Source organism: Orbicella faveolata, unplaced genomic scaffold, assembly GCF_042242905.1.
Source record: "Orbicella faveolata isolate gen_17 unplaced genomic scaffold, um_ofav_v1 contig_13, whole genome shotgun sequence".
Taxonomy (NCBI): domain Eukaryota; kingdom Metazoa; phylum Cnidaria; class Anthozoa; order Scleractinia; family Merulinidae; genus Orbicella; species Orbicella faveolata.
In genome coordinates, this window is record NW_028301540.1 from 15,320,934 (window position 1) to 15,334,233 (window position 13,300).

Consider the following 13,300-nt stretch of genomic DNA (forward strand, 5'->3'; position numbering starts at 1 on the left):
ACTCCATCAATCGCACAGCGTAAGGGCTTGGGGAATAAACGAAAAACTAGACCAAATCGAACATGAGGAAGGAATAAAGATTATTTTTGTTTTATTCCCCCAAGTCTCGCAGCCAAGTTAGAATTTTATCACATCAAAATTGGCTTATTGATAACCTTGGCGTATACCCAGATATAGCCTGTGAACAGGCTCTGGCTTGAAGGGTCTGACCGCAGCTGGAAGGGCCGAGAGGAAACTGGATGAGAGTGAAGTGGCCGAGGAGGGAATGGGGTGCGGGTTGGGGCGTCTCCCCTCCTCTCTCTCTCCTCCCCTCTCTTCTCTCCGCTTTCATCCCGCTTTCCATCCTCGATTAGAGAGCCTTTTCACGGGCTTACCCAGATACTCTTTTAACTTCAATTATGTAGGACTATTATATGGTACTACGCATCTACAACTTTTATTAATTCTTCAATTCCTTCCATCGATCTCGCTCGGACTGCCCAACCTTTGTTATTACCAGTATAGCAAATAACTATTTGGGGTTTCTTATACCTCAGGTGTAAGGTGAAACACCTAAATATGACGGGGTGTTTAAAATTCTTAACGTATTACAAGCTGCTAATTCAAGATAGAAGAACTGAGAACATATCCATGAAAAAAGGAAGAAAAATTTCAATTATTTTCACTCTGTAATGACTGTAATGTACCGGTCGACGCGAATTAAACTTCAACAATCCCGCTTCCGGCCAACCCCAAAATAAAAAGTGCGCGAATTTCTCCAAGTCCCCTCCCCTCCATCCCTTCCATTTGGTTTCAAATTCCCGCCCCCCTCCCCACCCCACCCCTGCGCTCAGCGACGAGTCAAATGCCCGGGGTATGTCCGGGGACGGGGAGTCGATGTTTCTATGTGATCAATTACGTAATTTTCTGGCTGAAATTTTATCTTTTCTGAATCTGTTTATTCTGATGTCCGAATGTTTGCAAGTGTCGTTTGAGGTTACGATAACTGCGTGTAGCAGACGCGAAAAGTCTCTTTTCGTTCCCATACATTCTCGGTAATTTTGTCGACAAACTTTTTTCTTCCGAATTCGGTTTATTCTAGTGTTACAATCTTTGCATGCGTTAGTTATTGAGCGTTGCAAAGTATGGACACGCAGGGTTACTACATTGGCGGATAGCAAACAGAAAACGTAGTAATTGTATTGTCCTTGTATTTTTGCCAAAATTTTCCCTTTTTTTCGAATGTGGCGCGCGCGTGCGTTAACTCTTTTGACAACTTTTAACACTTATTGTAGGTCGATAACAACTGTTATTAAACTCCCTATACATTCAGACCTTACAAATAATAATGCCAAATACCGCAATTACACTCCATCTCAACTCAATGAACTTCTTAAGCTTTTACTTATTCTTATGAGTAAATTTGCGCCTTAAATTTCACCGCGCGGTTTTGAACTTCTTGTCAACAACAAACCAAGGAAATATCATCACAGCAAATTATCGCCTTTATCTTTATTTTAAATATATTTTAAAACTGTGAATTCTTCATTTACCCCAAACATTGCCTTCACTGTCGGCAGATCAAATCGTTCCAGTCAATAGAAAACATCAAACATGCGGTAAATCATCTTTAATTACTGCTAGTTTAATTTATTACAGCTATTAGCATTAAAAGCAATCACTAGACTATAGAAGTAACAACTTGACTTACTGTCTCGAATCTCTGTTTCTGGTAAACACTTGAAAAAACCACACCAAATCGTTAAAATGAGACCTAAGGGCTAACTTTGTTGTTCAGTAGGTATTTCATTAGCTGTTTTTCATCGACTGAAAGATTTCTCACTCGCACAAAATGCGACGACTATTAAAACAATAACCCAACAAAATGATATCTTGTTGCCAATCTCGTCAGACCTGAACAAACACATCTTGTTACAACAGCAAGTATTTTGAAGTTAGGTGATCGCGTGATATCGGCCTGACAATACTGTTTCGTTTCCCTAGAAACGAAACAGGTAACAGGAAAAAAGCCAATTTTGGACATAACAATACTTGAGTCAATAGACTGATTTCCGTTCTGATGTAACATTCATCAAATGTGGAGAGCAAATCCATTCATTGTGTTCATAGTAACGACAAAATCTAAATACAGATAACCACGCGAATTCGTGTAAAAAATGTATGTGAACATTCAGTTTCTACAACTTAACATACCCATACGCCCTGAACCTGAATAGCTATGACTAGATACTGCGTATATCAAAAAGCTAAATACGAATACATAGTGTATGTCAGGGAATTATGTAGGAGAGCCAAATTCAACTAGATAAAGCGAAATTACTACAAAATTCCAAAACACTTCGTGGCCTAATTAACAAACACAATTCTGACTAATAAAGTTCACCCGTTTCACACTTAACAGAAGAATTCTGAGACGCGCACCGATTCAGCCTTACTTTGCATGACTATAGTAAATTGCTGGTTCATCAGGTGGTTTTGAATCTTCGGTAATCTCCAGGTTAGGGCTGAAAAGGTTCTTCTTCTGGCCAAACCCCATTTGATACTGCCAAATGTACACCTCAGAGCGGGGCCGGATATGCAGGTTAAGGGTTTCGGATTCTTCAGTGATGTTACTCCATTGTTGCTGCTCTGTGTTAACGCTCTTTCCACCATACTGGACTTTGAGGCTAAACTGATATTTGGAGATGGCCTCACTCAAAAGACCGCTTTGGTACTGTGCTCCCGCCTCGATGGACCAGTTGTGCTCTATGGAGGACATTTCACTCCTTGTGAAGCCAACGGTTTTCGTGATGGTTGTTTTCCAGTCGACTGTAACGTCGGTTTCATTTGCAAAAGATTTGATATTATGCCAATAACCAAACGCTTTTCCGTCGGTTTGAGCTATGCCGCCAGGTATAAAGTTGAGGACTGACTCGTGAACGCTGAAAGTGGCTGGGTTTTCGTCGAGATTCATGTTGGTGCTTCTGTGGTAAGGGACACTCCATTCGCCTGCTTGCTTCAAACAGTAGACGTAATCAGTCGTACCCCAGAAGTAGAGACCATCACGGAACGCTTCGTGGATGCTATATTCAACGGCACCCTTGTCAGTGTTCATGTTCTCCACTCGTCGATAGACGCCCTTGTCGGCAAATACGATGTAGTAATTGCCAAACGCAGAGTAGTAGTGGCTTCCTCCACGACAGTTGGGATGAAGACTGTACACCACAGCATCTTTGTCTTCATTCATGTTGGTAACTCTACGATATTCGTTCCCTTTAATGATGTAGTACTGATCTTTGGTGGCCAAGTAGTGATCGCCCCACTGACAAGCTGGACTTAAGGAGTAAATCTTGATATCATTCCCTTCATGGAAATTTGCGCTTCTCATATAGACGCCAAGATCTGAACGAATGATATAATAGTCGTGCTTAGTACCACAAAAGTCGATTCCTCTGGCCTCCTCCGCACTCTTCGGCACGATCTCTGGATAATCTGGAAGGTTAGACATGACTTGAACTCAGTGTCTGCAGCTGAAGTTAGCCTTTCTTGTTGAGCACTTGCGAAGCAAGCAAACCTCGGGGCGTTGATTGTGAAAGTGAATACAGCAAGCTAATTCATGTATTGATATACTGTGACTTCCTTGTCGTAAAACCGCGCCCGTGTCTCGTACCAGTCCCCTTCTTCTCTTAGGTCTCTCAGACATGGCTAATTTCGGTAGAACAACAGATCTCAAGGGGTCGGGGGGTAGGTGGTTGGGGGCGGAGGCATTTATCCCAAACACATTATTTTAATCATTCTAGTTAATTGATCTCTCATTACTGTCGCACAAACATGGCTCATGGCTTCTTATTCAATGCCCAGCTAAACGAAGATTTACTAGCATTCTTTAAAAAAATTGTTTGGCCGGTCATTTAGTGTTTTTGCTACTTTGACCAGCTGCCAGTCATTCAGCCACTTTTACCACACAACGAGAACTTTATTTTACCAGGCAAATACGTAAATTTGTCGCGAATGTTACAACTCAAGAAGCTTGGAAGCCAGCTCGATTGGTTTTACCGGAACAGTGCGACCTAAACAAACAAAAAAAAAAACAATGAAACATTTAGCGTTACAAGAACTTGGCCCCCGCGGCCCAGTTGATATCGAAAGAAAAGAGCAAAAAACGTTTCTCTGAAGCAGCGCTAGCCAAAATCACAGCAACCCAATACCTCTCCATAGACGGGCGAAAAAATTCTAACCCAGCGATAAATTTATCATGTCCGATTCGCACCACTTGCCAACTAAACTTCAGCAGCACAGGGGTTTTTTTTATTGTTACATGAAACGTGCATAACTGCTTACAGCTTCGAACACTCTATGTAGAAAAGTATGCTTTTAGAAATAAACTTTTCGTTGAGAGAGGAGACTGTTACTTATCTGATAACAATGAAACAAGGAAATATCATCCACAGGATAATATCGCCATTGTGTTACATCTTTTTACCCCAAACATTACCTTTGCTGTCGGGACATGAGTTCGTTCCAGTTAATTGAAAACGTCAAACACGCTGTAATTATCTTTAATTACTGCTGGTTTCTTGAAACTATTAGCATCAAAAAGCAATCACTAGACGATAGAAGTAGCAACTTGACGTACTGTCTCGAATCTCTGTTTCTGCTAAACACTTGAGAAAGCACACCAAATCATTAAAATGAGACCTAAGGGCTTACTTTGTTGTTCAGTACGCATTTCACTAGCTTTGTTTGACCGACTGAAAGATTTGTCACTCGCACAAAATGCAACGACTGAATCGATAAGCCAACAAAATGACTTCATATTCCTAATCTCGTCAGACCTGAACAAACACATCTTGTGCAACAGTGGGAATATTTCTTAATAAGTACCAGGACGACTCTCAAACAGCGAAACATTATTTCATTGTGTAAAAAGTAAGTTCGTTGTGAAATTACAACCCAAGAAGCTTAAAAGCCAGCCACTGACAAAGCCAAAGATTAAACTTTTAGCAAGTGTTTTGAGGTTACGCGATCGCGCGATCGGTTTCACAATACTGTTTAATTACTGTTTCGTTTCCTTAGCAACAGGCAACAGGAAAAAAAAAAATTTTGGGCATAACAATACGTGAATCAACAGATTGATTTCGGCTAATAAGCTGTTGACTTTTAAAATGTAATTTTGATTAAACATTCATCAAATGTGGAAAGTAAATCTACTCATTATGTTCATAGTGACGACAAGATCTAAATACAGTCGAACTGTAGCCACCCTCACTTCATGCAAGGAAAGAATAGGAGAATCCACACTCTTTCAAGCGATCAATACTTAAAACAAGGTTCAGTACCAACTTGTAACTTAACGGTATAATGTAGGTAACATTGTGTAAAAGTACTGTGCAATAAATTGCTCCCTCCTCTTCTACGGTATACAGCGCTGTATTTCTATGACTTACAGTTCACAACAAAATATCTCATTCCGTCATTTCGCAGTTGTTACGTTCAGGATGGCCGCTTAATACAGGTAAAATAACAAAGAAAGACAAACATAGGACTGCTACAGGGTGGCCGCGGCCGCTTATTAGAGGTGGCTGCCTAATACAGGTAACAAATACAGCGTTTGTATGAGCGAAAAATCGGGACTTTGAAAACTGGCCGCTTAATAGAGGGTGGCCGCTTAATACGGGGCCGTTATATACAGGTTTGATTGTACAAATAACTACTCGAATTTGTGTAAAACAAACATGAACAGTCCTGCGCGATGAACTTTCTACAACTTAACATATTCATCAGTGCCCACTTAAACCCGAATAGCTCGCTGAAAATAGTCGCCAACCATTATAAAGCCGTTTTTGGGACCCTCTAAAATTTTCACGAGATTGTCAAAGCCTATGAAGTTGAAGGAGGGATGTTTTAAAGAATAGCAATGAATTTGTGTTTGATTTTTATCGCAAAGGAATGCTTCTCTTTTCGACTACAGCATGGTGATACTGACAATATCTGGATAGTAGAGTGTATTATCGTTTGTCTCACGATGTAGTCACTTGAGATGTAGATCGCGACGTTTCGACTGCTTAGTGCTGGTCTTCTTCAGGCGATAAGGTCGACTGATTGCACGGTATCATTTATATCACAAAGGTCGGCTGTGATTGGTGCATTTCGATCCTCCTATTGTTCCATTGTTCCGGCGAGTAGCTGTTCCCTCAGTGGTCCGCTGTTGTACCGTTCTCCTGTTGTTGTGTTTCTTGATCGTGGGTATCCATGCTTAAGGAATTTCAATTCCACTATCCCTGTTGATGTTATTAGGGTGAAGTCTTATGTGAATAGCTTCCTTGACCCTACGTGTGTACCAGTGAGGATCTCGATCAATAAACTTGACCTCATTCCGGATAGGATAGTGGCCGGTCTCGTGGGTGTGTTTAGAAACGGCGGAGGTCTGGGTACGGGCGAGTCGTATATCCTTGTCGTGTTCTTTGATCCTTTCCTACATAGATCTCGCTGTTTCCCCAAATGCGCGTGGCTGATGCGGGGCCGGAAAGAAAGCTGTGGAAAGCGGTGTGTGGGGACCTTGTGCAAGCAGCACAACTACCAGCTAAAGAAAGGGATAAGAATGCCGGCCCCATGTCGGGTCTGCGGGGTCGGGGTGCAGTGCGCCTACCGGTTATGCAGGGGCTGCGGAGGGAAAACTGTAAACCAGCGGCTAATGCGGAAGGGCAAAAAAGCGAAGAAAGATTTCGATCTCGTTCTGCTCGAGCTGAAGGCAACACAATTAGAGAAATGAGGATAAGTATTAAACCGCAAGGAACAATGGCTTCCAATGACCAAAGGTTTGAAGAAAGACTGGGAGAAGAACTTGCAAAAATCGATCCAGAAACGTTGCAGTATTTTAACCAATTACTTGCGGAAAACGCACCAGCCGTTAGAAAGCTTGTCGAGAACGTGATGGATGAACCTATTTCCCAAGAAACGTAGAAGCGTTTGCAAAAACCTTTACTTCCAAAACCTTACCAACCAAGACCCCCTCCACGGCAAAGAAAGGGGAGAAAAAATCAAGAGCTTCTGAAGGAGTACGACCCCTTTCCTGCGCAGAACATCCGAACAGTGACAGACTACCAGAATGAGATTCTGTACCTGTTCGATGATGTAACGCATGAGGGGGAAGAGAGTAAAGGACGGCGTTATATTCGATGGCACTTCATCAGAGGTCTGGGAAAAAACCTCACACCAGACTTTATGGAGAAGATATGAGAAAACGTAAGTACGTCTTTTTATCTGAGGCATGTTTTCTCGTATCAGTTGCGCAACATTGAGGATGGAACGGTGATTATTTACTACACAATCAAGGGCTCACCTTGGATTAACAGACTGGAAGATGCGGAAGAATGGCTCACCCCCAGGAAAAAAGTCGCCTTGAGCTTGAAAGTGTTGAAAGGTCGAATACAAAGTGGGTGTTTGAAAGCTTTTTCAACGCTGACCTGAAGGTTGTGATTGACAGGCAGCCATTGGTTGGAACAGGCCCGTTACCGGACTGGCTGCGCAACCTTGCCCATAGCCGGGCAATGGTGGCGTTGGACACGTATTACGACAACCTGTGCCTATGGCGGTGCATCGCTGTGCACCGAGGAGCGCGCCCAGATCGGTGCACAAAAGAGGCAAGAAGCTTGGCCCAGAGTTTCTACAAACTCGAATCCATACCTGCAAACTTCGCAAAAACGTCTCTAGATGAGTTGGACAAGGTGGAAGCCACAGCCGTCGCATCTTGGCTCGGAATACGTGTCTACGAGCCTGAGCGTTTAGAAGACGGTGAAGTGGTATGGCATCTCAGAGTAAACGCGAATCCCAAACTGAAAAACATTCTGACAATCGGTATCTACGAAGGGCACGCTTTCCTGATAAAAGACATCACAAAGCTGGCGAAAACCTATGAATGCACTCATTGCCGTCAGAGATTCACACAAGCTTAAAGTCTCAAACGGCATTTCCAAACCTGCAGTGCAGGAAAAACGGCAATCTATTACCCGGGGGGGGGGGGGGGGAAGTCGAAGCCCCGCAGACAGCTTTCGAGAAAGTGATGTACCCAAACAGCACAGCATCTAGACAAGCGCTGCTGTGGCTGGAGCGAGAAGCGAAGCAACGGGGTATCCACATTCATCATGCAATGTGCGGGCATGGGGGCGAGAGATGGCTTCCGCGAGAAGGTGGGAAAATGAAGAGCTCGCCTGTCGACGGGTACAACCACGAAACGAGGACGGTGTTCTAATACCACGGCTGCCCTTTCCACGGATGCCCAAAATGTTTCCCACGCTATCGAGAACAGATGATTCTCAACAACGGTAAAACCCCTGAACAACTGTACCAAGCCACCCTGAACCGTACCGCATTTCTGCGGAAGATCGGCTACGAAGTAATCGAGGCATGGTCTTGCGAAGTTGGGCATCTTAAGGGGGAACTTCCGAGGACGGAAACGAAAACTTACCAGCACGCAACCTTGTACGATTTCGAGTCGTATGGCGATAAAAACTATCGGAAAGAGCCGACAGGAGCGTTAACGATAGAAAACGCGCACGTGCCAATCTCGGTTAGTATCGGCGACACTCTTGAAAGAGAGCCCACCCACATCTGTGAAAGAGACCCCGCGGAGTTGGTCCACAAGTTTATGAAAGAGTTACATAGACGCGGAAAAAACATCCAGGACCAGGTGCGAGCGGAGTTTGTGCCAGAAGACATGCACCTGCTACCAAAAGAGCAGCAGCAAAAATCTACGAATGGTGCAACCAGGTTCCTGTCTTAGGGTTCAACTCAGGCAGTAACGACCTGAATCTGATCAAAAACCACTTCGCCAGCACTCTTGCTGAAGTATCAAAAAAAGTCAGAGTGGCGAAAAAGGGGAACAAAACCATGTTCTTACTCACCTGGGGGGCCCGTTTCCTCGATATCATCAACTACCTCGGCCCGGGGACGAGCTACGACAAATGGGTGAAAGCCTACGGATGCAAGGCAGTGAAATCGTGGTTTCCCTACGAATGGTTTGACACCCCCGAAAAGCTTGATTACCCCGGGCTCCCAAAATACGAGGACTGGTATTCGAAGCTAAAGGGCGAATACGTTCTCACGCGGGATGAATGGTAGGGATGCCAGCGAGTGTTCAAAGACAAGGGCATGCGCACCTTCGCAGACTGGCTGCGTTACTACAACAATCTCGATGTGGCTCCCGGCCTTGAGGCTCTGGAAAAGATGAGAAACTTCTACACTGAGAAGGGGATAGACATTCTGAAAGACGCTGTGAGCATCCCAGGCGTGAGTTTGCACTACTTGCTCCGGGAGCGGTTGAGCGGGGCGCAGATCTTTACAGCCCGGGCGAAGAAGCATATGAGATGCTGAAAGAAGCTGTTGTTGGGGGGCCGAGCCTGGTTTTCACAAGGTACCACGAAGCTGGTGTCACGAGGATAAGGTCTCATCAAATATCAGAACCGCGTCTTTGCAAAAAAAATCATCGGTTTAGACGCCAACGCTCTTTATCTTTCTACCATGCTCAAAGACATGCCTTGCGGGAAGGAAAATGTCAAGCACTACAGAGGCGCGTTCCAAGCGGAGGCGGCCCCTATACTAACGCACATACTCAAAGAAGGAAAATGGTTTGGATTTGGCGAAGTCGACATCGTGATTCCAGAGCGCTCGCATCCCAAGTTCGATGAGATGTATCCTTTCTTCTACAACAAACAGGTGCCTGCCAAAGCTGTGCCGCAACATATGGCCGATTACTTGGAAAGAACGGGCAGAAATCGCGGAGACGGAAAAAAACTTGTGGGAGCGCTGTCTGCAGAACGGATGTTGGTGTACGCCCCTCTGCTGTTGTGGTACGTGAACCACGGGGCGGTAATCACGAGGGTTTACAGAACAATCGACTACAAACCGGCCAAGATCTTTCCCTGGTTCGTGGAGCAGGTGACGGAGGCGCGCCGGTCAGGAGACGTGGACGAAAGCAAGGCGTTGCTCGCTGAAGTGTTCAAACTTCTGGGAAACAGCGCGTACGGGAAGCTTATTGAAGCTTTGGAGCGGCAAACAAATGTGATTTACACCAAAGACGAGAAGGTGGTCGACAGAGCCTTGCGGAGCGCGTATTTCTCTGATCTTGAAGAGGTCGGGCAGGCGTGTGAGTTGGAAAGCCGGAAGCCCCGGGTCACAATCAGAAGGCCGTTTCATATTGGAATCGCCGTCTACCAGCTGGCGAAGCTGCGGATGCTGGAGTTCTATTACGACTTTCTCGACAGGTATATCGACAGAAGAGATTTTGAGCTGATCCAGATGGACACGGACAGCAACTACATTGCAATCTCCGGCGAGCGGCTCGAAGACATTGTCCGGCCAGAGCTGAAGCAAGAATTCGAGGCGGAAAAAAATCAGTGGCTGGCTTGGGACAAGTGGAGCGGCCGGACCCCAGGCCTCTTCAAACTTGAGTTCGAGGGCAGCCGGATGATCGCGCTCTGCTCGAGGTGCTATTACGCCGACGAAGGAGAGGGCGAAAAAAAAAGAAGTTTAGCACGAAGGGCATGTCAAAGAAGCAGAACGAGATAACGTGGCAGCGTTTTAAGGAAGCGCTGGAAGGCAGCAAAGACACGGCAACCAACAGAGGTTTCAGGATGCGGGACGGGCACATGCTCACTTACGAGCAGCAGAAGCTGGGGCTGAGCGCTTATTACGACAAGCGGTGGGTGCTGCCTGATGGGATACATACCGAACCAATCGAATTTCACCTTTAGTTCACGTCAGCCGGAGGAAGAGTAGTGTTTGGAGGGACAACCAGCAACTCTTCACGCACGAAGCCGCGCTTGGGACCGTCGCGCAGATAGTAGAGAACGGGTTGATCCGGTTTTGTGAAAGATCTTTCAATGCTGTAAACTTTCAAAGACCGGGCTGGTAGAGATAACGAACTTGGACAAGAGAGGGAAGTATTTTTTCGCTTTTTCCAACAAGCCTTGAATAAGGTGTCGAAGGCCTTGCATAAACAGATTTTTCTTTGATGGCAACGGCGGGTTTCTTGCCGATAAGGCTTGTGACCTCGTTGTTCAAAGCCGAAACAACTTCAGGAAGTCTTTTTACCCAGGCAGTGGACCGCTGGCCCTCAGAGAGTCGCATTTCCGCGGCGTACTGGTGGCCGAACAAGCGCTCAGCGAGGGTGCGGTTGAAACGTTCAACAATGGCCTGGTCGCGGTGAATGTCAGCGCGCCCGCGCCGGATATATGTTTCGTGCTTTTCCATCTTCTTTGTGACAGCGCCCATGAATTCGCGCCCGGGGTCAACCTGCAGCATTTCAGGCCATTTGAGAGGCCCGCGCTTGTATATCTTCTGAAAGGCCTGGGCGACCTCATCAGAATTTTTCGAAGTCAGGGGTTTGGCCTCCTTGTAGCGGCTGGCCACGTCGACAACGGTCAGCGCATATTTGAAAACATTGCGGCCACGAGGTAGCTTGTCGTGCGGCAGAAAAAGAAGGTCCGCCTGATGGACCTTGTTGGGTGTTGGAACGTCGAATTTCGGCCGAGGAATTCGCCTCGGCGCGGGGAGGAATATCTGCCAGAGCGCTTGCTTGATCAGCCACTTTTTTGCGGTTTCTTCAGGTACCTTGGCGGCCTCGGCTAATTTTTGGATCGCGGCGATTCCTTTCCAGTAGCCCCCGGGGCCATGGTATATCTTTGCGAGTTTGGCGTCCATACCGTTACTATAAGTAAGGCGTAAAAAAGTTTAAAGGAACCGGAAGGCTGCGTAGCCCAGAGCGAGCACCCCGGCGCCCACGAATATGAGTTCACCATTTTTTTGCTGCTCGCTCGGCTGATAGAAATCTGAGAACTTGGGCTCTTTGGGGGGTATCATTTGTTCGTCAGGATGCGCCTGGTTGTAGAGTTTGAAGGCATAGTCAGTGTTGGTGAAGTTCTGCTTGGCCTCCGCCTTTATTTGCGCGTTGGTCGCAATCCAGTCGAGAAGATGGGTGCGGTCGCGCGTTTATTTGGCGTAAGCCGCTTGATAAGCCTCGAGAACTTTGTCATGGCGCTTTTTTTCTTCAAGCGCAGCTTTGTCGCCCCCGCCAAGCGCCCTCGCCAGATAATTGCCACCGATAAAAGCCGTGGCGTTCAACACAGCCCCACCAACCATAATCGCGATGCTCGCCATGGTGCTATATTGCAGAGTCTTTTTTTCAAATCATTAATTTCAGACGCTGTCAGGAAGGATTTTTTGATCCTCGAGGTACTTTTTGAGCGCAATGCTGCCCGCCATGACGGCGGTGAACTGCACGTAATTCATCGCGCTGCTGCTGGGATCAGAAGTAAAATTCTCTTTTACAACCTTTTTTGCGGCCCAGCCGATGCCAGCGGCTAAGCCAGTGAGAGTAGCGGCGTCTATGATGGTCTTAACAAGCTTGTTGTCGGACATGATAGCGGTTGATATAAGTAAAAACAAAAGTTTAAAATAAATTAATCTGTCTTTTCTTCTTCATCCTCGTCATCCTCGCCATCCTCGCCATAGTATGCGGCGGCCAAAATATCGCGGATTTTATCTCCTTCTTCATCTTTTTCAAACAATGTTGCACGCAAAAGATCGCGGACTGTATGAAAAATCTTTACGTTGAAGTCGTACCATAACAGCCCAATACCAAAAATTGCTGCTGAAGAGATACGAATTTGGGGAACGTCAACTTTCTTCATGTTTATCTACTACAGGTGAAAGTTTAAATCATTTTTTTCAAACCTTTTGTCTGTGTCGCGCGAGCAGGTTCTGGCTCAACACGCGCGGGCTCAGGCGCGGGCTCCGGTGTTTTTTTGGCGAATGCGGTCTTGAGCTCTTCACGTTTGTAATAAATCCCGACAAGTGAAACGACTATGCTGGCAACAGCAAGCCATTGGGTGGTGCTGAGGTCGATATTTTTTTCTCCGCTGCAGTTTGAGCTTTCGCCTTCTGTAGTCGGGGCTGGCTCGGGGGCCGCTGTTGTGGCTTTCGCCTTGTTGCTTGCCATATAAGCCTCAGCTGCTTTTTTCTGTTGCTCCCGGGCCAGCCGCGTTCTTTCAGCAACCATTTTTCCAGCGGCCACACGCTTGGGATTTTTTACGCGCTGCGTTGACGTTGTTGTAGTCGGAGTTGTCGCTTGCTGTGTGACATCGACGGCAGGTGCGCTCTCGGATTGTTCGGTTGACATGATGAGCAAATATAATAATGCTTAAAAATTCACTCAGGATTTTTCTGCAATCACTCAGCGGTTGTTGAGGATTGCTCTTCCGATTTTACTTCGGCCTTTTTCTCCAAATGTGAGTTAAAATCAACATGTTTTGTGGTGATCAGC

The 13,300-nt window shown here is 46.0% G+C and overlaps 1 protein-coding gene and 1 pseudogene across 1 annotated transcript; one reads left to right on the forward strand and one right to left on the reverse strand.

Annotated features, from left to right (window-relative positions):
* Positions 1-1,594: 1,594 nt before the first annotated feature.
* On the reverse strand, positions 1,595-3,881 carry LOC149115218 (uncharacterized). Its single transcript, XM_089284770.1, has one exon. It carries the CDS (start codon positions 3,485-3,487, stop codon positions 2,432-2,434), a length of 1,056 nt encoding a protein of 351 aa, XP_089140896.1. The 5' UTR covers positions 3,488-3,881; the 3' UTR covers positions 1,595-2,431.
* Positions 3,882-9,814: 5,933 nt separating this feature from the next.
* LOC149115219 (uncharacterized) lies at positions 9,815-10,730 on the forward strand (annotated as a pseudogene).
* The last annotated feature ends 2,570 nt before the right edge of the window (positions 10,731-13,300 follow it).